Source organism: Anas acuta, chromosome 4, assembly GCF_963932015.1.
Source record: "Anas acuta chromosome 4, bAnaAcu1.1, whole genome shotgun sequence".
Classification (NCBI taxonomy): domain Eukaryota; kingdom Metazoa; phylum Chordata; class Aves; order Anseriformes; family Anatidae; genus Anas; species Anas acuta.
Genome location: NC_088982.1, coordinates 67,815,107 through 67,840,574, shown reverse-complemented (window position 1 = coordinate 67,840,574; position 25,468 = coordinate 67,815,107). Strand labels below are relative to the sequence as shown.

The 25,468-nt window shown below is 44.0% G+C and overlaps 1 protein-coding gene across 3 annotated transcripts in view; it reads left to right on the top strand.

Annotated features, from left to right (window-relative positions):
• Positions 1-364: 364 nt before the first annotated feature.
• Positions 365-25,468, top strand: part of UNC5C (unc-5 netrin receptor C) — a 246,798-nt gene continuing 221,694 nt past the window's right edge. For all 3 annotated transcript variants that reach the window (XM_068681763.1, XM_068681762.1, XM_068681760.1), the window contains exon 1: positions 365-853. In XM_068681763.1, coding sequence (XP_068537864.1) covers positions 730-853 — 124 coding nt within the window. In that variant the 5' untranslated portion in view covers positions 365-729. The remainder of the gene's footprint in view (positions 854-25,468) is intronic.

Sequence of the window (25,468 nt, the reverse complement as noted above, 5' to 3'; positions counted from 1 at the left end):
GTAAAACCCGAGCGAGCCCCGGCCGAGCAGCGAACCCCAGCTGCGGGCGCTGCCACCCCGCTGAGCGAGATCTGCTGGGCGCGCAGCGAAGGCGGGGGGCAGGGGAGAGCATTTTGGGGGGGCAGGGGACAGCATTTGGGGTCCGAGGGGAGGAGCCGGGGTGCCCCCAGCCTGGAGGGAGGGACCGGGGGGGTAAGGGGAAGAAGCCCCCTCGGGGACGGCTCCCCCCGGTGCAGCCCCTCGCCGTGTCCCCCACCCGGGCGGGCAGCGGGGGGCTGGCTGCGAGCGCCAGTGCGCGCCTCGCCATCCGCGCAGGGGAGCGGGCGGCGGGGGCCGGTCTGCGGCGGGTGGTTCCCAGCCTCCCCCGCCCCCTTTCCCTCTGGGTTCGCTCCTCGGCTCCTGCTCGCATTTGATCGCAGGCGGGCGGCGCAGCCCCTCTCCCCAGCCCGGCCCGGCCCGGCCCCCGCCCGTCCCCGCCCCGCGGGTTGCGGGCTGGAGGCAGCCGTGCCGAGCCGAGCCGAGCCGTGCCCAGCCTCGCCGTGCCGTGCCGTGCCGTGCCGTGCCGTGCCGAGCCTCGCCGTGCCTCGCAGCCCTCGGGAAAGCATCTCTCCGCCGCGCTCCGCGCCCCTCCGCGCCCGGCCATGCTGTGCCGCTGCCCCCCCCCGGCCAGCGGAGCCGCCCCCCGCGCAGCCTGAGCGCCTCCGGGAAGCGGCGCTCCGCGCTCCGGCCATGGGGAAGGGGCTGGAGGGCACGGCGGCCCGCTGCGGGCTGGGACTGGGATACCTGCTGCACACCGTGGTGCTCCCCGCGCTGGCCGTCCTGGGGGCCAGCCGGCCCGGCTCCGCCGCGCAAGGTGAGGCAGCGGAGCGGGAGGGGGAGACCTGCGGGGTGCCGAAGCCAGGAGGGGTTTTCTCGCCACGCGTGAGCCGCCCCGTCCGGGCACGGGCGTGGGGAGGGTCCCCGGGAAGCGGCGTGGGACCGGAGAGGGTCCGGGGGAGCCGGGGGGCAGCGGCGGCTCCAGCCCCGCCGGGCTCCGCTTGCGGGCGCACGCCCCGGAGCGCGATGGAGCCGGAGGGAGCCGCGGCGTCGCCTTTATTTTTATTCCCCCCTGCTCCGGAGGAGTGCTAAATCCGTCTCTGCCAGCGCCTGGGTGTCGGTGCCCCTGCCAGAGGGAGAGTGCCTCGCTCCGCCGTGCGCCCCGGGGATGTGTGGGGAGCATCACAAAGAGCCCCGGCGCGGTGGCACCGGCTGGGGCTGCCGCAGGGCAGGCAGGCACAGCGGGAGGCTTCTTCTCGTGCGAGCCGCTGCCAGATAAAACTTTCTCGGTGCTTTTCTCCTCTCTTCCCGGGAGTTAGAGCTCAAGTGGAAATGGTGGCTTCTGCTGGGAAATACTTTTCTGCGAGCTCCTCACCGCCGGGGAGAGGGAGGTTGCTGCTGCATGTGGGCACAACCGCACACGGCAAGGATGTTCGGCTTCAGTAAAGCGTTTGCAAATTCCTGGTGACACGGGTAGCGAGAGGAAGGAATTTTAGAAGCCGATTTTTTTTTTTAATTTTTTTTCCCACCATATGCCACCAGGAAATCACAGCGCGCACCGAAGCCTTGATTTGGAGGTGCTAGCGTAACGCGAGTGGAAGAATGCTGCTTTTCTCCCCCCAGCATCCCCGATGAGAGGCACTTGAGACGGCCACACAGACCTGACCCCGGGCTCTCACCCGGCCATTACAAGGCATGCTCTGCCCTGGCCTTTCTGCCCGGAGAGCCGTGTGGGTTGCTGTGAGTGCCGCTGCCCCAGCAGGATTTCAGGAGCCGTAGGCTTGCTGGCAGGGGCTGGATGCGCCCTACATCGTGTCTGTGCATGTCACTGCGCGTATCCCTTCCCCGCTGGTACTTGCTCCGTCCTCAGAGTCATGTTTCCTTAATGTGCCGGGCATTTATCTCGTGGGGATATCAGAAACCTGGTCATGAAAAGGAGGTTGCAGAGAATGGGAGTACGGAATTCATTATGTGCCGTGTCACATTTCTGCATCGTTTTCTTTCCCTGCTTGGTTTCGTGGTGGAGATTGGGCAGGCTTGACTTTTTGTTTTTAGAGGTTTTATTAGCACAGCGTGCATGTAGACCGAGATGTCAGTGCCTGTGTGTCAGTCTGTGCAGACAGGGGGTGTGAAAGGGAGAAGAGCCCCTCGGGTGGCTGGACCTGGCACAGAAAGGAGCCCCGAATTCACATGACAGATGGCCCGAGAGGGGAAGAAGGGACGTGCTGTGTCTCTAGCTGCTTCAGACCGCACGTCTCCCCGACACAGGGCACCCATACCCTCTCTGATGGCCTCTCGCTGCCACGCGTGTGTAACGCAATGCTGCCGGGCAGGAAGGATGCACACACACCTGGGGAGAGGGGAGATGATGGGAGAAGGGAGAAAGAAGAGGGGAAGGGGAGAAGGTCCAGGGTACTGATCCTGGGCCGGTGCCTGTGTGGATGCTGGGCAGGAAGGCATGGGTTCAGGATCTCTGGTGGGTGCAGGTGTGCTCACGTACTGAGAGAGGGAGCAAGAGGTCCCCAGCACAGTTTTCCATTGTTTGCCACATCACAAACTTTCCACAACCATGTGGAAAAAACAGGGACTGTGGCCGGGAGGTAATCTTTTGGTTTTGAGTCATTTTTCCATGCCCGCTTTTATTTTCATTTCCTGTTTGCTGGAAGTGGGTGCAGGGTTTGGGTGCAGACCTGGTTTTGGCATCTTTCCCAGAGCTGGGGGATTGTCTGAGCAGTGTTTGCCTTGGTGATCTTCATGTGTGTATACGTAGTGCTTCTGTAAGGCAATGAATCAACAGTTTAACTATGCCCTCTTCAGGAATTTTTCTCACCATATAGCACTGGGCAAAGTTTCACCACTGCTTTATTTATATATTTCCAAAAATGCACAAACGTTAAAGGGATCCTTACCCAACCCCATTCTCCAAAGTCTTCCTCCAGCTGGTCCATCTCCTCCAAAATGGAACCACTCTGCTCGTGTTTTTGTTCACAGTCCTTTGGAAGCAGAAGAAATGGGACTGGGGGAACCTAACTTCCAAACTGGTCTTGGTCTTCTGATTTTCAGTGGGTCTGGAGCCAGCTGGCTTGGTTATAATCATGCAAAGAGTTCAGTCTTCACTTGTGATACCTTGAAAAGGAAAAAACAACCCCAAAACAACCTTAAAGGGGTGTCTGCAAACCGCAACCACTGCCACATAGCTATGATTTTAAGAAGTGGGGATAGGAAGAGAACGAGGCTCTATACATTTTTTTTTCCCCAGTACTTGCTGCTAATGCTATTTCGCATTTTGCTTTTCTTCTCCGTTCTTCAACCAGTTTTATCTTTTGAAGCAGGCTAGGGAAGCCGTGGGCATTGTCGGGGCTTCTGCTTTCATGCTTTCCTTTTCCATTGCTTTTTGGAAAATAAATTTATCAATTGAGTATTTGGTGGACCAGCCTCCACGCTTCCTTAAAGACAGATTTGTATCGCTGCATCCCAGAATCCTCCTGTAGCTGTTCAGCAGACCTAAATACACTTTTTTATTAGCATTTCTTATCTTATTATCTGAAGCTGTCTCAAGTATTTTTCCGTTGTTATCAGGAGAGAACAGGAAACGGCCCAATGTTGGAGAGAGCCCGTAACTTTTAAAGGGGGGTGAATGGGGCCAGGGGGATTATTAAGCCAAAACCAACTCTGATGTGTTGTTTGCCATATCCATTACACCACTATAAAAAGCCACATCAGAAGGAGAATTCAATTGCCCCAGTGTGTGAAAGAAAAGAGCAACCACCTCTGGACCCAAGCACCAACCTGTGCCCAGCATCTCAGTGCTATCATCTGGCCACAGAGCAACTTTTCCTGCGGATATCTGATCAGCTGGGTGGTAAAAGTGTTTGAAGAACTTTTTCCTGTGGCCCCACTCTTTTTTGAGGGTTAGGTGGGACAAGAGGGAGGGTGGGCTATGTATCTGCAGTGACAAGCCATACAGACTGATACTGAAGGTGTAAGAGATGGATAGAAAAGTCAAAGGGCTGCATATTAATCAGTTTTTGTTTCAGTTTTTCCTTTACAACAAATTACTACATTCTTGACGCTTAACCCCTCAAACCTAATTAAATTAAACTGATAATTCAAGAAGAAAACTCTAAAAGAGCCATATGTGCAGATATTTGTCCTACCCCAGCACAGCCTTTATTAGCAACAGCAGCAGTTTGAAAATGCTTGGTGCGGAAAAAGTGAAACACAACATGTGAACGTACTAACCTTTTGGGGATGCACTTTGTGATTAAATACCTAAACGCATCTCGTTGAAAAAAGGGGGGGAAATGGACTTAATTCTCTTGATGCATCAGTGGACCCCTTGTATTTGTTTGTGGGGATGTAATTGTATTTGCATCAGGAAAGCCAAGCAGTATTTCACTGCAAACAGATAAACTCATTTGGAACATTAATCTGTTCTAAAGGGATGTGCTCTTGCAGATCTCAGGGATGTTCACAAGTTTGGGCCGGATGTTGCAGCCCTTGCTCATCCCCAGGAACATTTTAGGACTGCAGGAGGCTTCACTGAAAGCAAGGTGGCCCCGCCAGGTTGCCTTGGCTGGCTGAGGTGTGATTTCAGCAGGGTTAAAATGAAGTTGAGAGATCCGTCTGTGGAGGAGAGAGCTTCTCCCCTGGAATAAGGGAGTCAGAATCTGGGCTTTTGTTCCATCAGCCTTCAGTAGCCAGTTACAACAGTTATTAAAAAAAAAAAAAAAAAAAAAAAAAAAAGTGCATCAAATACAGCCCCCTTCTGATGGATTTTCAGCATTACTGTCCTTGTCATTCTTCTGTGTGGTAAGCATGCGCTAGTGCATCTCAGCATTTCACCCTGCATGTTTACACTCAGTCATTTTATTTGGACCCTTTGTGACACAACTTTTTTTTTTTTTTTTTTTCGTAATAATTTCAAACCCCTGGTTATTCACTGTAATTTGGGACTCACTTTGTGTGTGACATCCAAACTCAGAAACAGGAAAGAGCATTAACCATATTAAAAAGATTTTCCTAATTTGATTTTCCAAACACAGCACGTCTGACAGCCGTGTTCCAAAGCCGGGCAAATCACTTCCATAGCTGGTCTGCACAGCAAGAGAGAAGAAAATGTGGGTTACATTTATTGGGCATTTTCAGATAAATACCTTGATTTTTGCACAAGTAGAAGACTGATGTTTAGAGGCAGAGTCTGCCCAGTTCAGTTGAACAGGGTACAGAGCAGCATCAGTTCTCATGGTAGGTGAGAGGAGCTCGGGCTGGTAGGCCAGTAATTGAGTGTTTCTGAGCTGTGTATGATTAGTTTTGTGTGTATGGAAAACACTGAGGAGAGTTGTGGTTTGAAAAGTGAAGCTACTCTTATTTCAGGCTATCAGCTAGGTAGGCTTGTTTGGAGCAACCTGATTTATATGTTTCTTGCTTTCTGGTGTCTTTCTGGATTTTTAAATCATTGGATTTTTGAGGAATGTGGTTCCCGAGTTCTGGAAAAAGGGAAACAACAGTCACTTTTGTATCTTATCATAAACATATGTTTTAATTGATAATAATGGTGATTTTTCTAAGTAAATTTCAAAATAGTGGATGGTTAGCTGGCATTTAGACAAATAGGATTTGACTCAATGTGCGTCTCAAGCATTCAGATCACTGGTTTGTCATCTAAAACATGTCAGACCTTTGAAATAAAGGTTCATTTAATCACGAGTGCCCTTCTTGTGCAATATGTTTCATACATGTATATGGCACTGTAATAAAATAAAATGTCATTGCCTTTCCCCTTCTGTCTGTCGTCCCTTCTAGGTGGGGAGAGGAGCGTATATTAGCGAAGTGCACGCATTGTTAGCCACCCAGTGGAGGTATTCCAGTTTAGCAGGCAGAGATCTTGGCACTGGTGCCAATAAAGCAGTAATTACATTGCCTGTCATTTTCATTAGCCATCTTCGCTTCCACGTTTGACTCAGAGGTATAAAACAGCTCGAGCTTTTAAAGCCTGAGTCAAGGATTAACTGTTAGGGATAAGAGACACGCGGCGGTTTTCCAGTTGGCTACAACCTTCGTCAACAGAACTGCAGAACAACGGTGTACAGAGGCACAGTTCAGTGCTAACTGCTTCCAAGGACTGAAGGGATGGCGGTGTTTGAAGTGATTTATTGTGTGTGCTCCGTAGAGTCCAGTCTCGGGAGCAGGCGCCCCTGGAGCTTTCCATCATAACATTATCCAAGAGGTGATCTGAAGGAAATGGGATTGAGTCTTCTGGGAGGCCAACTGTATGCAAAGGCAGACTTCATTTGCATCATTTGTAAGCAAGCATTTGAAATTATGGTCAAAATGGAAAAGGTTACGAAGCAGCTTGCATTGAACAAATGGAAACAACAACATTCCCCTTAATTTTGCACATACTTTGTTTTTTGTTTCTCTCTGCTTTATTTAATGAGGTCGTCTGCAGATATTCCAACCCCAAACTCTGGCAGTGTGATAGGGAGAGGATGTATTTAGCATTGTCATTGGTTTTATAATGGGTATGCTTAAACATTTAGCAGAACATCAGTTGTGTGGTGTGTTTTTTTTTCTGTTTAGATCCATCTTTTGAGGGTAGGCACGTGGCATAAATCTGACTGTAAGCCGTGGGCATGCACACTTGCTGGAAAAGGTAAAGCAAAGCCCCAAACTGTGGTTGTGTTCCCGTTGCTTTCCTCCAGGCTGGCTCTGCTGATCCAAACAGCATTCACAAGTAAGGCACAGCGACTCACAGTGCTGGGCAAGAGCTGCCAGAGGTTTTCCCAGCTTGCCGTAACCTCGGAGATGCTCGTGCATAGCCTTTCCCCTAGGTAGTCATCACAAGAACAGCTTCCTGTTTGCTTTCATAACTCCATCCCAAATCGCATCGCACGTACGTTAAGCAGGAAGCATGGGATTTCCTCCTAATTCACCAAACACTGGGATTTGGGGAGTCCCTTTATAGCTTGGCATATTATTATCCAAAAGCTTGAGCTGGTGGAACAAAAAAAAAAGCTTCATGCAAAAACAGTTTCACTTAAAACCAACCTTTTTATCAATATGGAAAGCTCCATGGGGGGAGAAGAATCAATTTTGTTTATTTGCATTGGGGAGGGGGGGTGAGGCTGAAAAAAAAAAGAAAAAAGAAAGAAAAAAAAAAAAAGAAAAGAAACCCTAATCAAAACCAGAAGAGATTCAGTTATTTTAATGAAAAGGTCAATAATGCACCAAATATTTGCCATGCTGGCCAAACTGTTTTTACATACCCCATCTGAAAATCTCTCAGATGCTCAGTAAAAATGAGAAATAAAAAAGGTATGGAATCTCCTGACAATAACAGCTTTCATTTCCATTTCTCAAAATAGTCCAACCAGCCTTGTGAAAAAACTCACTGTTAAACTTGACTTAGAGTCCTGGTTCGGCACTGGTTAAGGCATACATTTACAGCACTTTCCAGGTCTCATCCTCTTTTTTTTTATTGCACTGATTGGACTCTGATGCAGACTGAGGTGGAGAGACCCAGATTCGCCATGGTGCCTGACTCGGGAAGGACAGGCAGCACTGGGTTTAGGGGACTGCCCTTGCCACTCCCCAAATACAGCTCTCCCAGCTGCTCTAGCTTGCGTGGGTGTGTAGCAATCCCATAAAAGCAGGGGCTTCCCATATATTAGTATGCAATACCGCAGTGCTTAGTGCCTCTTCAAATTTCCTTTGTTATGAGTCCTACATTGGCAGAGCAAGGAGGAGAGAGTAAATAAGTTGTGCATGCTCACATCAGCTAGTGGCACTGATGGGGAGGGACATCTGAGGTTGCCTCTTCAGGATGGCTTTGCTACGTGGTTGGATTGCTGGAGATAATGGGAGGCTCTCATTTGTCACATCCCATTAATTTCCTAATTTTTAATCTGTCTTGCTGAACTGGGAGGACAGCTGTTTTTATCTCTGTTTGGTGGAGAGACGTAAGGTGAATCACCTAAGGGTGCGGAGCAAATGTGTGTGGAAGCCAAAATGAGAACTGGAGGCTTCTGAATGCCAGAGGTGGTGTTTGGTGCTGCGGTCCCTCCTTCTACTTCTCAGCCAAGGCCAAAGAAGGGGGCTGCAGAGGCCATGCTACATTGAAGGCTCTCAAATGCTTTCCCAATGTTGAAGTTTCTGGGTTCCCTCAGCGGTTTGTTTATATATGCTGTTATCTCAAAAAATGTATAAAAAATGAAGGGCAAACCCACACACCATCGCTCAGAATAAGGATGCTTCCTGGAAGCTGTGTCTTTACATTGGCAGATATTTAGGGTGGGTTCATTTACTCCCGTGAAATGCACAGCATTATCCCAAATTTGCACGGAGTGATAGCAGATCCTGCGGAGGACTGCAATACAGCTGTAAATGGAATAAGGATCACCGCCTAGGGTGGATTTGTTTCGTTTTGTTTTAGTCTTTAATTCAGGAATATCTTATTCAACTGTACGTCGTTCATCTGAATGAAGCAACTTACGCTCCAAAGGACCTTGCTGCCTTACCAGTGGCACAAGCTATGAGGTTACCCAGGCAATTAAATCAGCGGCTTTTTTCTCTCCTGGAGGTAACATTATCAACAGTAATGCTAAGGAGCTTGGAAAGATTTTACTGGCCTGGCAACAGCTGAGCATTTTCTTGTTAGATAGTTCCTCCCAATCCCTTTTTAGTTATTTTCAAGAAGTAAAGTAGCTTTATTTCTTAGCCTCATATTGAGTGAGAGGTTGAAACGTTAAGCTCTGTGGATTAATGGTGTATCCTTTGAGAGAAAGGAAAGCTTGCACGTTTTCCTTGGTCCCCTGAGTGCTTGGATGCGATTGTTTGAGAAATCTTGAATTTCATCAGCTAGAGAGGAGGGAACAGGCAAGTAAACCTTGACTGATCTGTCAAAAGCGTTTGTCTCCATCGCCACGGTTTTGGAAACTTGTTTGAACTCATCATTTTTCCACAGATGTTTCTTTGCTTGAATTTAGTACATATCATGTGAGGCAGGGAGAAGCGATCACTATGAGATTATTAGAAATTCAGAGATTCTTTGAGAGGTATATTCTAACCATAAACTTACTAAAATAATGCTTGGAATGTGAATTGCTCCACCCTTATGATGTTTGGTGTGTTTATGTATCGTATAGATACGTAGCTTGTCTTATTCAGTCCCAACATATGTGTTTATACTCAGAAGTTTACATATTTAAAGAAAATGCTGATATAGTCTCTCTGAATGAGGTTAATTGCAGTTCATTCATACCAAAATCAAGGAATACAAAGTGGGACAGAATAGCAAGTGAGACTGATTCTGTTCTCATGTGTCCGATTTGCCTACACGGACTGAAACAGAGTTGCTCCTATTTGCTGGGAGTAATTCAGAGTACACACGTGCACACTCTCTTGGTCTGAATTAATTTCCCCTTTCAATAACGTATCTCCCAGTTTTGCTGGCTACTCGTGGAGTTAGCACATGTATTCCTTTTGCCTCTCAGTCATACGGCATCCACACCTTCCAACAGCAACCAGAGCCAAAATCATAGCAGCGAGATGTCCAGGCTGAGATTTTGGATTGTCTACAGCCAGCTGAGACTACAGTGAAACCTCTGTGGCTTGAGCTTTTCTTTTAGGATTAGGACAAAACTCGCTAGTGTTTTCAGCTAGGAGGAGATAAAGTTTCCCCTCTCAAACTTGGTCACCGCAGATCTGAAAATCTGAGTTTATTATGGAAAACCCGAGGTCTGTCCAGTTAAGGGATGGGGTTATAATTAAACGGTGCAGAATGTGCCCTTGTACTAGCGCTGTTCTCACTGAATTGGCTCATGAATTACTAGTATTCCTTGCTGTAAGCTCTTTGGCCCAAAAGCTGCGCTAGTTTTTGGCAAATCATCATGCCCATTAAAAATTCCTTTCACGCAGACGTTGCAAACATAGCTTAGGGACTTCCTTTCTGCTTCCTCACCAGTTTCTGAAGGTGAGGGTAACTTTTTCAGTCTCTTGCTGAAATAAAATGCAGCGATCTTCTTATGCGGCATATCTGTGCTGACAAGGATGCGAGTGCTGTTTTTCCTTTTCTTCCTCATTTAAAATAACTGCACCATAGAAAATAGGAAATTCCTAATTTCTTAGCTATGAAGTAACTAGGAAGTTTGTAGCTAGAAAGTTCAGTACTTGAGGTGTCAGTGAACTATTGGTTTCCTTTATTTCCACCACCACCACCCCAGTACTTATATCAGGGAGAGACTTACGCTATATGAGGCCAGTTTGTGGCCAACAAAAAATATAGTTCCATTAATTTCAAAGCCAGGACACAGGGGCTGAGCTGGTTCTGGGTTAAAAATACATGTATGTCAACACAAGAGTGTGAGTCTCCAGGATGTACAGACCTTGATCTGTCCTTCTTTTGCTGGCAAGTTTGGTTGTGTGTGTTTTGTTTTTTTGTTTGTTTGTTTGTTTTAAACTCAATAATTTGTACAATTCCACCTACGTGTCATGATGTGGCTTTGCTGTAGTGAGATGAATACCATGCCCTACTTGAAAATCTGTTGTCGAGGTTCTTCTAGGTATTTTTTTTTCTCTTGGGCTTTGTCACATTATTTTTTTTCTCTTGGGTTTTGTCACAGGTAGGAACACTGACAGCCAAATGTCACCAGCTGTAGGCAGATACCTACATAAATATCTATTACACACGAATGCATGGCAATTTCCTGCCTCAGCAGTCAGTCGCTTTTGAGCTAAAGCCCTCTACTTCTAAAAGCATGGGCTTCTGAGGCTGGAGTTAGAAATGTAACCTGGTAGCTGGTAACGAAAGTGGTAATTATCCTGGGTTAGGCTGTGGAATGAGAAGTGCCGTCTGCCTTTCACAAGCACAGTAAAAAGGCAAAATTGTTCAGCTTTTGCTCGCTTTTGTGCTTTACGAGTCCTGAGTATGTCTTGTGTATTAAACATAGCTTATTGGATAAAACCTACCAAATCTTGAAAACACAAGTGCTAATTTATTTACTAGCTTTGTAAACATTTCTATCATTTTGCAGTCTCCAGTGGAAAGTCTTAAATTTGCATTTATAAGAAACATTTAGGGAGAAAACTGAATTAAAATGACAAAGTGACATTGTGTGAAGTATTCATCTGCTAACATTTTACTGATGAGCTTATTTGATGAGAACTTGGTTTCATCGCAAAGATCTTTTCTCTTGGGGAAATCAACAGATGACAATAACTAGATCAAATTTTGCTTTCTATCTCATTAGTTTCACTGGATTGCTTGGGATTTACTCACCTGCAAAAGACAAGAAAAATTTGGCCTTTTGTCCTTTTTTCTTTTTATTTTCTTTCTTTTTTTTTCTTTTTTTTTTCTTTTTTTTTTTTTTTCCTGTTTCTATATCTGCCACTACCAATGCAGGACATGTATGTTGCTCATGGAGACTGGGCTAAGGTTAAGTTGCTTTTAAAGATAACAGTAGATTCCAGCGTCCTTGCATTTGTTTTGTATTTGGTGACAGTCACTAAATCAGAGGAAGGAATGTTCAAACAACACGCTTGAGGAAAAGTGATTTTTATAGAAAGGGCCCATTCCTGCTAATAGCCAGTAACTGCACATAACCCCACTGACATTAAAAGTCCATTAGCTAAGCCCAGTTTAAACAGCAGCTGATGCTATGTCAGCTAAATGTACATTGGAATTTTTCATGTAGTGCAGCAATAGCACTTCTGTAATTTTTCTAAAAGTATGTACATTAGGGAAAGCAAATGTCATCTGATAATAGTAAGATGAAGAGTTCACATTAAAGTAGGGAAAGTTGTAATCAAACTAAAGTTCCCATCTGGCTGCATTAACAGGAAACTAAAATAGTTACAAGAGAAGCAAGGAGTGTCAGGTTTGTGAATTAAAACTAAATTAGCAAATCCAGGGTACAGTCTTCTGTAACACAGAATAACCTCAGAGGTGTTTATCTGTTTGGTTCTTTACTTTGAAATAGATTATGGCCTTGTCCAGGAAAAGTTTCTACTGAAGTCAGTGGGATGCTTTGTCATGTGCAGCTCTGAGTTGCCATGGGATTTAAAAAAAAAAAAACAAAAAAAAGTTATTTGCTGGCTATTTAGGAAATATGTCTCATTATGGTGGTGGTGTGAAAAGTAGCTTGTCAAGATACTGTGTTTGTATGTCTACAGCTTTCAGTTCTAGTTAACCATTTGTACAGCAAATAGCATCTACCCATACCAGCATATCAAAAGGAGGAGGACAGGGGAGCATGGTGAGAAAATGGTGCATGTTTGTTGAAAAGAAGCATGACAGGTGTCAAAAGAGTGGAAATTAACTTGTTATTTATCTTCAAAAGCAGCCAGCAGACTAGGGACCTCATGCTTTGGTCTTGGGGCCCACTGAAACACTGGTTAACACTCGGTTTGGCAATCAGTGCAATCCTAAAAAGTTGTTTTGAATTCAGCTTTGAAAACAGATATTGTGCTATAAAGCCCTTGTGGAGGCAGACTAAGGGTGGTTTAGTAAGCTAATGGGAGAGCTGGAAGCAGAGGGGTAATTAGTCGCTTGCTGTCATGCTCACAACCCCCTCCACCTCCTCTTTGCTATTATCAGTCCATTAGTGAAACCTTGTACAAGTACTGACAAGAGCAGAGCTTAAATACCTGATCGGGGTAGGCATACCCACAGCAAAAATCCTGCAAACGCATCCAGAGGGCTCACTTAAACTCTTAACAAACCGTGTTAATAGTGCAAAACTCTCGTATGTGTCATGAGGCTGGCTTGAATTTTTTTCTTCCCAGGCTGGAGGAGTCGACATTAGTAGCGTGCCCAGAGCAGACCATGTGTTTGTGAACCACAGACTTTAAGGAGAGTAATTCAATTGCTTTTTTTTTTTCCCTTCTGGAACATAACATGTAAACATATTACTGAACTAAAGCCTGGCTTTCATTACAAGCAGTAACTTTTTCATGTTGACAGATTTTCACATGGAAAGCTTTACTGAAAATGAGAGGAGACTTTTCTTGCCATCATTAGTTCTTGCTGCTTAGTGCTTTTATCAAGTACAGTAAAATACCATTTGAAATTAATTCCAAGCTTATATGGACATGTTTAATATAATTACCAAACAAAATCCTGTTTACTAACATATTGCTTGTGAAACCAGTCTGAATAATCTGGTCTCTGGCACACATGAATCAGGCAGTAATAACAGCTGTAAATATTTCACAATATACTTAGAGTGCTTTGATTTTAATACTGAATCCACTTTTGGGTTTTAAGGATAAAACATAGGTCAAAATTGACTTTTCCCATATGTTTCTGCCTCCTCTCTTGCACTATTCCTCCTGTAAGTTATTAAAAAAAATCATTATTGTATTTGCTTATAAAAAAATAAATATATACACTTTCATGTGCTGGGAGAATTATGTAATTGAATTATGCTGGAGCTAAGAAAGCGATGCTGTTCACATTGGCATGGGACTCTAATACAGTCATGATTTTTTTTTATTGGAAAAAGCATTGCAATGCCAATACTTTTTGTCTTTCTGAAAGTTTTGCTATTTTTATCCAACTGGATGTCTGTCTGTTGTATGCCAAACCTGAACCATGTGCATAATCAGCTTCTACTCATACTCTTATGTAGATAATTCAGAGCCCCAAAGGGCTGTGAAAGCCTAAGGTGACCAGAAGTTTGCAGTCGAGCGTTGGGAGACTTGTGACCCTGTGCTGTGTACTCAGCCCAGTTTTGCTGGGAAGACTTTGAGTCTGTATTTCAATAGAAAAAGGGAAGGGAGACCAACAGTCTGTCTACAACAGAAATTTGGGGTTGCATGAGGCTGCTAAACAGTCTTTATGAGTTAGGATTGTGCACACAATGTGTTCGGTTCAGCGGATGGCCTTGACATTTCGTAAAAAGATTTATAGTCACCCCTCAAGTCATTTTTCCCTGTCCCAAACAAAGACACTGAAAAACAGTAATGTAAACCAAAACATTTTGCAATTTTTGTTTACTTTGGAATGTCCTTTACCCTGCAAAGTGAAATAAGAAATAAAGCAACCAAAGTACCATTTTGAAAGACAAATTTGGAAAGCGTTCACTTGGGGGAATTTTTACCTTTGTTCTGCAGTTGGATTCCCTCAGTAAGTTGACATAAATTGGCAAATGTTTTGGCGATTGCATTCTTTGAAGGAACTAGTAGTCTCCAGAAATATGCCAGGCTCTTTCAGGAATGCTCTCTGCTCTGAGCCATGAGCTTCTTGAACTTCCCTCAAAATGAAGAATACAACCCAAAATTGTTATCAGTTAAGTGGAAATGTTAGGAGATGTTTCAGAAGAAGACCTTTTTCCTGCCTCCACTTTCAATACCCAGAAGTTGGCTGTGAACAAAGAAACAAAGCCTGGGATATGTTCAGGTGCTCGAGGTGTGTGTCCATGCAAGGCGAGCAGAGGACAGATGGAAACTGCAGGGTGTCTTTGCTGGTTTCCATGCATTGGGTGGCAGTAGACAGGTGTTGGTTACAAGGGTAATGCACTGGTGGCCTCTGTGGGGAGAGGCCAGGGTTGACCCACAGGAAACAAAGCCAGCTCCAATGAAGCCACTGCAGGACCCAGCTGAGCCCACCACCCATTGCCTCTGTGAAAATATATTTAAGAACGGGCAAAAGCTCTGGACAAGTGGAGCGGTGAACACCCAGGTGAGAGAAGAAGGAGAGGAGGAGGTGCTCCAGGTGCCAAGGCAGAGCTTTGCCTGCAGGCCATGGAGAGGACCATGGTGGAGCAGGTTGTCCCTCTGCTGCCCACGGTGAGCCCACGCTGGAGCAGGTGTATCCTGAAGTACTACTGCCTGTAGAGCAAAGTTAAAACCGCTGTATTGCTTGTTTTCTTAAGTGAAAGACCAGACTTCACCTAACTTTGCCTTGCTTTTAGATGCTCAGTGTGTTAAGATACATTAATGTATTTTCATAAATGTTGTCATCATCTTGTGATCAATATCAAGCATCACTATCAACATATGGGCACCTAGGAACACATAACTATGGTTTGCAAAGGTGTAAATATACAATGTGCAACAGGTCCTTGTCTTTAGGGAGATTACAGGGCTTCCTGCATGCAGCACGTTGATTTTGGAAAGCTGAAGTCCCAGTTCTCTGTTTTCTGTAGTATGAGACCTTGCACGGAAGGTTTCGAGAACATTGCAGTGTATGAAAAATATCAAATTGTTTTTTTATGTGTATGTGCAGGCCAGGCTGTATCCACTGTCACTGGGAAATTATTAGTGTGCATGAGTACATAACCGCAAGGACTTTCTGGGCTGAAATAGCTCAGGTAAGCCTACGTCCCACAGATGCAACTGAAAGGCTCATGCAAATCTGTTGTAAGTCTGTTGGCCGTGAAATATTGTTTGAGAAGATGCACTTAGCTGCAGGGTAAAGAGTTGTCCAGATAATAGCCCTAGGCCCAAAATTCAGTTCTCCTGACTCGTGCTCTGGGTTGTTTACCGTGGAGTATCAGGCGATGTGACCTTTACTTTTCAGCTGCCACTCTTATCTGATTGGCAATACAAGTAGCCAAAACATTTAATGAGAAATTATGCAATGCCATATTTTCATGACTTGAGGGCCACCAAGTACAACCTGTGTGTGTGAAAACCACATGGTAGTAGGAGCACGGGTCTGGAACTGGGGAAGGCCAAAGGTGTTTTGTTTGGAAAGGAAATGGACACCAACTGGTTTATGTATCCACATAAATGCATATTACTGTATTGAGGTGTGCAGGTAAATTGTGTGTACCACTTAGCCCCATCTGTTCTTCATAAGTTTCAGTCCCCAGGCTGTAGTTTTTGAAACTTCCGATTATGCTTAGATTCGCTGATTTTCTAGGTGAAAGAGCTGGCCTTCAGCAAAAGTGTTTGTCTCTGGTGCTCTCACTGTGTCTGAAGCAAAGCAGCTTCCCTGAGTTCAGCACGTGCCTCGGTGCAGCACCAGCTGAGGACTGTTAGCAGCTACAGTTTCTGCAAGAGTGTATTCACTGGGGAGAGATTTCTATCTTGTCTGTTGAGATGGAAAAGTTGCCGTGACTCTAAGAATGCTTTTTTTTAAAAAAAAAAAAAGAAATAAAGGAGCAGAGGCGGCAACATACATCAGAGAGCAATCCTAATGTTAACAAAGAGTCTTTGCCACTAAAATGGGGAGGAAAATGTTTCTATCTTTACAAGATCTTGTCCTACTTAAAAGAATAACAACATTAACAAAAAGATAGGCATCTAGAACTGCAATTATTGGGTAAAAATGTTTTTATATGACTGCTAGTTATTTGGGGCTCTCCTATTTTTTTATTTTATTTTTTAAAGTATAGCTCGCAGAAATTTTCTTGGAAAGTTTTTTGCAGCCAGACATCACCCCGTCGAGGCAAAGCCTCTGCAAATTTCGTAACTAAAAGGTGTGTGCACATTGCCCCAAAATGTCACCCTACTGCTGATCAGCAAGTGAGGTGAACTTTTCCCAGCAGGTCTCTGTGTCATCGAGGCTGTCTCTCTGGCTACTGCAGTGGCCGGTCACTGTTGGCCAGCTTAGAGGGTATTTACAAAAACAACATTAAAACTGTATTTTCCTCGTTAGCTTTTTTTGCAAAGTAGGCAACAGAAAATTAAAACAAACAAAAATCAACCTGATTAGGATTAGTGGTTTCAAATACTAATTAGTAACAGTAGAAAAAAACCCATCTCCCTGCAGAATTAAGAGTTTTGAATTCATTACCTTATTTATTTTCATTTCCCTGGGTGGTAAGACAGATACTGCATTGTATCAAGGAGCTAAAGCATCCTCTTTCCCCCAGAACATATTTATAAAGATGAAGCACAAAGCGAGCATTCTATTTAACTTGCATGAAGACTTGGGATGGGAACAAACGTATTTATGGGATTTGAGGGTAGGGAAAAGCAGTATTTTGATCCTCCAGCTAAACAAAAATGTGTTTTGGGGAGCAGGGTAGTAGTGCGCATTTCGGAGCTGATTCTGAAACCCACGGCAGACGCAGGCGCACGCAGGCGGTCTGGTTAAGGTTACTAAAGCATGTTATGCATTATGCTACTTGAGGCAACAAAGGGAAGATTATTATAAAGAAACCACTCCTTTCTGTGTGGACACCGGCGTACACAGAGCTAACTTGTCCTGCCTAATTACCGCAAGGGCTTGTGCAGTGCTCTTTTACTGGTGCTTGTTTGCAATCAAGTGGGCTGAATGGTGCCCTGACATAAAACAGAGGAAGTGGTTAGGAGACAGGCCTGTAATTACCAGCAGCAGGTGCCCATAAAGAAATGCCAGCGAGATGTTTGGAGAGGCAAATGCTGCTTTGGGAAAGACCACAGGACCCTCAGTTCAGCCTGGAAGGCAGTTCAGGAGGAGCTGAGGCAAGCAGAGAACTCCTTGAAAACCAAAAGGAAAGTCACGTGAATTGAAGGGCTCTTAAAGTAAATGTTTTACTCTCTGTATGATTTTATCTGTAGCTTTGTAGCTAAAAAGCCTATTAAATAACAAAGTACTTAAAAAAAAAAAAAAAAAGACAAAAAATTAATATTTCCACCCAGTTATCTCTTGAAATAGTGTGGATGTCTTTTAAGGGAGTCTGTTCTTTATTCATCCAAAAACTATTTCAGATGGGGGGGTGAGAAGTGGAGGGATCACTCCAAAGAACAATTTTCCAAATGGATCCATTTAGCCACTACAGAGGACACCAAAGGGTCATTATTGTCTCTGAATGCCAAAGGAAACTGTAAAACCAAACAAGGGGGAAAAAAAAAATACAGAGAAAAAAGGGGGAAGCGTACAAGCAGACAAGGTGTCTGAGTGAGAGTTTTGGAGCAAATCAGAAGGGAAGTCTTGGTAAAAAGACCACGGACCAGGCCCCTGTTTTTACTCTGAGCGCAGCTGCCAAGGCAGGGCCATTTGTTATCAGCAATTCTCCAGTTCGGGTGCTAGGACGGGGGTCATTGTGGTGTGTTTGCTGGGTACGCTGAGCTGTAAATTACGTAAACAGAACTGATAAAGTTGATTTAAGCATTTTTGGGCTTCATCCACAGGGGAAGATATCAAAGGAAAATGTAAAGCATAAAAGGGAGTAAAGGCACAGTTCTGTACAAGGCCCTTCTCTTGCGAGCAGTCCTATTAACCTTTCAAGTGTGAAGAGGCTTTGGCAAGTGTCTGTTCAGTGTGAGTAATCCCATGCCTCTACACGCAGCTTTGCAAGGTTGTGGCCTAACAAGAGTGGTCCCACCAAAGTTTTCTAACAAAATGAGGAACAGCCCCTGAGGAAGGATTTCAGATCAGGAACACCTCTGAAGGATTATTAACCTAAACTCACTGTTACGGGAGTGGAGCTTGCATCAGAGAAGTTTTGATGATGTCTATTGATTACATTGCCTTTTTTTTTTTTGTATTGGTGTGCAAGGAGCTTTATCGATTCTCTTTTATGAGTCATTAATGAAATCTATAGAAGCCTAACAGGATTATATAGTTAACCTTGGCAAGATTATCTGCTCTTTTTACATGCGCAGAAAAAGAAAAAATACAATGTTCCTTTCTGGCTGTTTAAATTATGTGGGAGTGAGTGAATTTCATGGAATCAAATACCTTTTAGCACAGAAAGAGAGTGTGATGCATCTATACTACCCCATTAATTCCAAAATGTGCTTAGCAGGGAGTTTGGGGGAATACTTTGTTTCCCTGCCTAATGGTACCACATATTTATCGCTATGAAAACAAGCAGAGAAGTCGATCACTCATTGCGTGTGCCAGAACTGCCTGCCACGTTCACAATGGTGGTATGTCAAGGCTCGGTCCCACTTGAAAAGAACAGGCAAGATTTATTCTGGAACTGTACCAAAATGGACCGATCTTTCTCAAAAATATGAAGCTGGGATCAATTTTGCAAAGTTAAATAAACAGTAGTCCCACACTTGACCCAGTATATTATGCTAACAGAGGAAGAAATGTAAAGAGCTGGGTGTATCTATGGATTTGGCTTGGTTGAGCATTAAACATGATACATTGGATTAAAAAATTACCCACTAACTTAAAAAAAATCATAATAAAATTTGGGAAGTTTTGAATGTATTATTTTATTCTACACTATTTCCTTATACATATTTAACTTTTTATACCACTTAAATTAATGAAGGCCATCTTGGCAGTGAAGTGCAAAGCAGGGATTGCTTTGCGTGGCGAGAGCTGAGATCACGCTCATCAGAAGCTCAGGAAGCCTTTGAGGGAACATTATGCATTTTTATCTGCAGTAGGAAAAACATACCAGAGACAGGCAAGTATAATTATCTCCATTTCTAGATGGAAACCAGAAGAGTGGGAGGCAGGACTGGAGATTCAGCAGACCCTGCAATTCCGCTCTGGTGGGCTTACAGAAAGCATGGAAGTAATTTGTGGTGTGAGAATGGCTGGCGTTGCTTGTTTCCATCCAAAGGCCATGGTGAATATAGGAATCGCTGGGTTTTTACACCACAGGCTGCTTCGTGACCAGCCTTGCTGCCTCTTGATGGCTTTGTCCATGCCACTTTTCCTCAGCTGGCGGTCAGTAAGCTGCCGGTGCAGTCAAAATTAGAAGGGGGGTCTCATAATCCTTTTCTTCCCACTGGATGGACAGTCTTCCCAGGGCATTTACAAGACAGTTCTTCCTGCTGTTGTGAAACCAAAGGCTAGAAGTTACTGTTTTTCTCAGCTCATTAAATGGGTACAGGTCAGTTCTCCTTCTTGCATTTTTTAAGTTGTGTTGTACGCTCTAGTGCTGGTTTGGGTTCTGGGTAATGACAGTGACGGCTCTGGTGTTCGTAAAATGATGTCAGTGGTGGAGGACAGAGATCTGACGTACATTAGACTCCCTTTATTTCCTCCAGTGGAAGATGTTATCTAGAAAATCCATTGCTTGGATCTCCCTGGGTGGGAGCACCTGCAGAAGCCAGCTGGAGTAATCTTCTGAGCTAGCATACGAAAACTGCAGGATTATCTGAACAATGTACCTGAAGTGCATTACCGCATCAAAGGGGAGAGACAGACATGTTACCTTTTGTTTTCATGTATAAGTAACACAAAGAATAAGGGTTTGGTTATTTTTCTGTTAATTGAACGTTTTGGTTAAATTTCCTGGCAGTTTGGGGATGTCAGTGCGTTAGTAGCTTTATGTATTTAAAAGATAAAGATGTTCAGATAGCTGCTAATATTTAGTTTCTAGTTCAGTTAAGCTCCTGAATTCTTTTATTTACTGATCAAGCTGGCATTTAGGAAAAAAGGACCCTGTAAGTATGTGGACCCTGGCTGTCCACATCAGTAAGAGCACAAGGAGTAAGTACAATTAAATACAGTGTCTCCAGGTAGGTTCCCAGGCAGTGCGTTTCCGAGAAGGTTTTGTAACAGAAAACAATGAAGAGGGAGAGAGAGAAAAGCAGAAAGACAAATGGGTGGTTGCAGAGATGAAGAGATATAGTTGGGATTAATCAATCCTTTGCTAACACATGATGTGCTCCAGAAACAGCTGGCTCTTCTTCCTGGGAGTTCACAGTAAGCAAACGGCTTGGGTGGTTCAGCTGGGGGTAGGAGAGAGGGTGCTGAGCTGTCTAAAAATGCTCCTACACAATCCAGCTGACACCAGCGAGTGCAAACAAAGCTGCTTGCTGCTGCCAGGCAGAGGTGGGAGCACGCAGCAGCCGGGGGAGGCATTTGCAGCCCTGGTGGCTCAGCTGCCTGCGTCCCCGATGCGGTGTGCTGGCACCTGCGTGCTCGCAGGTGAGCCTGTGCTGAGTGCTGGGAGCACGTCTATCAGGGAAATGAAAGCTGCTGTGAGGCTTCTTGCAGCAGATGTTGCTGCATAGCTCGCTCTCTGGGCTTTGCAGATTGCCAAGGTGACGGAGTTAGGAAGCAGGGGCTAGTGGAAAGAGGGTAACGGGACTTGGCCTGTGGTGGAGTCAGAGAAAGTCACGGACCATTTCCAAAAGCCTCGCCCCAGCTCTGCAGACAGGGCACACCTTCCTCTGGCCCTGCTGTGTCCTCCCGCCCAGCTCCTCTCAGGAGGCTGCACATCCATTCCCATTCAGAAGCTCCTACCCGTATTTTGGCATTTCTTGCTCTTTGGAAGTCAGGAATTGATGACCCATTTTATAAGGCTGTCAGTTTTTATCTTTCCATTGATACGCCACGCTTCTCTGGACAGGTTGGAGCTGGTGGCTTCTCCCGGCTAAATGAGGTTTCTATCTGCTGTTGAGTTTGAGAATATCTTTTTACTACTTTTTATTATTATTATTTTTATTTACTACTGTATTATAGACCTTCGGGTCCAGGTGTGTCTCCTTGAATCTCAGAAATGGCTGTTTCCTGCAGAGAAGTACTGCTGGGGCAGGGTACGGCAGCACTGGTACCAAATGGGATTTAAGAGGCAAACCACATTCCCCACAAACTCAGAAGCTGGGGTGAAAGCCCGGGTAGACATGTCCCATATACTTGCTCTTGTTTGACTTCTCTCAGAAAGAATATATATGTATATATATATATATATATTTATTATTATTATTTTATTTTTATTTTTTGGAAGCATGGAACAAGAGTTTGAGCTCTGTACAAACCCTTATTAGCTACAAAATGGGACTGTTACAGGAGCCTTTAAAGTATGTCTGACTTTCAGCAGTGCACACACTGATGGGATATAACGGTGAGCACAGGAGATTCCCCCAGACCCGTCCTCTCTATCCCATTAGCAGCGGTTACACTGCTGCTGTCTCCTGGTACTGCCACCGAGCGTGGCTGTAGCACTGCAGGGAACATCCCTGCTGAGACAGCTTTCACAGAAGCATCCCTGCCTGTGCATGATCTCCATCGCTCCCTCTGCCTCTTCTTTCCCTTGCATGGCTCTTTGCAGGCTTTGTGTGACGGGTCCCGTGTTATTCACAGCCACCAGGACACCCAGATAAGCAAATCTTGCAGAAGCTGCCCCAGATACTGGTGACTGTCACTGCCGCAGCAGGTAATGCTCCATGCCTTTACCCTAAGAAGCTGCACGGCGTTTCTGCAGGAGGCCAGCTCAGCTCAGCGCTTTCCACAGAAGATTACCTGTAACAAAAATCCCTGGTCTGCAGCAAATGCAGAACTCAGTGTGGTACATCTATTCACTTTCCTGTGCAGGCAGGGAGAGTTGGTTCTCAGTGCAAAGTGAATTATCTCCTTGTAATTCACACGGCAGGGATCACCTGTGCTGGTTGCTTCTGAAACAGACAGCTGGAGAAATGGGATTTGGGATTGCCAAAGATGCGGTCGCGGTTTTTGGCACGTGGCATACTTCTTCTGCTCGTGCACAAACAACAGGGCAGGGGTTTCCCATTACAGTTCATCCTCTTACATTTACTGAATATATAGATAAAAAAATCACCAAAGCAAAGTTTCTAAAAAGAACTTTGAGTTTTTTTTTTTTTTTTTTTGTACTGATTTTACCTGACACAAGAAGATTTGCATAACTTCCTTCTTTTTTATTTCTTCCTTCCAAGCTTCCTTCCAAGCTCCCTTCCTCAGGAAGCTACATAGCCTATGGATATTAGATTATTTCTCCCAAATGCTGCAGTAAGTACTACTCAGGATGAAAGGCAGAGAAGACTGATAGAGTTGCGCTCACCTTGGGCTGTCAACCACCTGGCTGCCTTTCAAGCAGCCTGACTAGGACTTCTGTGCTGACAGACACTTCTCCTCTGTCCCTGTAGAAAACATTGTTAGGGGTACAACAGTCAGGACCATCTTTTATTTGCCTTTTGCGTTCAATATGAGATAATTGAGGAATTTCAACTGCTGATAAAAACTTCAATGCCATTTTCCCCTATTTTTTGATTGTGGTCCTTTGTGCTTGGTGAAATACTGTATGTTTAAATGGGTAAAATTATGCACCACTTATGTCCTGCTCAAACCATTCCAGTAGGAATTCAATGTTGTTTAGATTTTGTATGGGATTTTTGCAGAGATATGAATTAAAGTCAGAAATGTCGCAGTGTAGGAAAAAGACTTAGGATTTTGTTCTGTTCTTAAAAGTCTTTCATTACATAGTTTACTGCTTTAAATCTTATATTGTGATTATTGCACGTACTTCTATTGTCTGAAGAGGCTGCTTTCAAACCTGCCTGTCTTTCCAACATATAACAAATCTGCTTTAATAAGTTCATATATGGTACAGTACTTGATACTGCAAATAAATCTGATTCAGCTAATTTATGTGTGGTAGAACAAATGTTTGAGCTGAGGAACTGGAGTCATATATTTAATATAACTGTCCACTTCTGGTGACATGGATGAGCTGTGCTTTACATGTCTTTGTCTTTCTGTAGACTACTTGAAGTGTTAGGTTAGGCAGTCAGTTGTGTATTAATAATGTATTGAAACTCAATTATCAGGACAACAACAGCTTTCAGAAGCGACAGCTGAGTGATGCCTCCTAGCTTTTCTCGTACTGTAAAGACATGTCTCAGTGGGAAAACCGTGGGTTTGTGTTCTCTAGGATGTATTAGCCCCATTTATATGGTCATTACAAGAAGTTAAGAAAAGGTGGGCGTGCTCTGGAGGAGAGCTGTGGAATGAAGTTTCAGAGGTAAATGCTGCAACATGAGGCACAGGAGCAGCAAGCAGCAATGCTTCCTCTGTGCTGTCCATTGGCTATGATGTGCACAGAGTGCCAATCTCCTAGCAAACCTTATTCACAAAAGACTCATTATATTGGTTACATTTGCATATGTGATTAAACTATCCGATCCTTGGGCATCAACCCCAGCACAAGTTAAGCTATCTTTTTTGCTGTTGTTGTTTAGGAGGTTATTTGTATGTGTGTGACAACACACAAAGCTTCATTGGCAAGTTTGGGTCAGTGAAGAAGAGTTCCCTAGCCATTTTGAATCTCCTTGCCAAAATATTTGTGCTGTAGATTTGCTCTCTGACTACAGAAATGCACGTTGACTATTTTGTATGTAGACTTGACCAATGAAAACATCTAATCGAGAACTGGCATTTTTTCTTACTTTTTTTTTTTTTTTTTTTTTTTTAAGACACACTGCTAGAGATTGCTCTCTGCTTCATATGTAAATAACATGCATTGTGTCTGTCTGTTCTCACTATTCCCCAAGCAAAGAACAAATGAAAGCAGAAATATGTTAAAGCATGTTAGATTGCCCGAGCATAGCCTCAGCTGTTCCTTCCAATTTCTTCTTTTATGACTATGTAAAACAATCCTTAAAAGTTAATTTGCTTCATTGTCTACCCCCTTCCTCCCCTCACTTCTTCCAAATATTCTGGAATTAAATTTGAATCTTCTTGAGGTTTCTAAAACCTTCAGTTAATTTGTGTGCTTTCTATTGCAATGTTTTGTTTTACTGTGTTTCTGCATATTGTTTTGATGGGCAGTCCTGACAGAGCAGCAGGTTTGCCTCTGGTGATGGTCCTGAAAGTCAGGAGAACAAAAACAACCATCCACAACAACCCCTTTTTGAAAGTTTCCAGCTAAATTCAGCCGACCATTTTCATTAGCTGTCCTGACAGCTATCCAAATATTTTGTTGCTTCCCTGGACGTTGTTGATAAGGCTGATGCTGTCATTAGTTGTAATGCTTTTTATCTCCGAGAGCAAACAGAAGTGTTAATGTGGATTAGCATATTTGTCAGTATGCTTTAATTTCTGTGACTCTTTCAATCATATTCACTGCTATTTGGGAGCAGCTGGTTAAGGTAGTATTCAAACTATTTGTGAATTCTTCGAGCCTGTTGAGCTGTAGTGCGATTGATCATTTGTCTGAAAATTTGTATTAAAAATGTATTGCATATCAAAGGTGTGTCAGCAGAACACTTATGATTTACTATTTTCTAGCACTAGAAAGCAGAAATGGCTCTTAATATCTTGTATGTCTTGCCAACTAAAATGGTATATTGCCAGCACAAGGAGTTTGTGAGTAAGGTGTGCATAAAAATTCTCCATGAAAATAATTCTGTGGATACTGGCAAACAACAAACATAACTGAATAATACTCAGGTTGGATTGTAAATTATACTAAGAAAGAAATAAGGCGATATATAACTTCTAAAGAAGAACATGATAATTCATTTTTTGTCACTACTTTATCTTCTTGCTGCCATTATTCAGAGCCAATCAGAATTACTGTAGTCATTTCAAAACGCGTGTCTGAGTTACTGACCCTCAGGAAGCACAAATCTGAACTGAGCTGTTCTCACCTTTGACTTATACTGCACATAAAAGGCAGTTGTTTTTTATTTTATTTTATTCTATCTTATTTTTTAATGCAACAAGCTAAAAGAAAAATGAGAAAGCTTGTGCAGCTGAAGTTGAGAAGTTTGAGAAAGTCAGGCTGGTACATGAAGCAGGGATAGTGGCACGAAGGGAGAAATGGCAACAAACTCTGCCTCGGCAGCA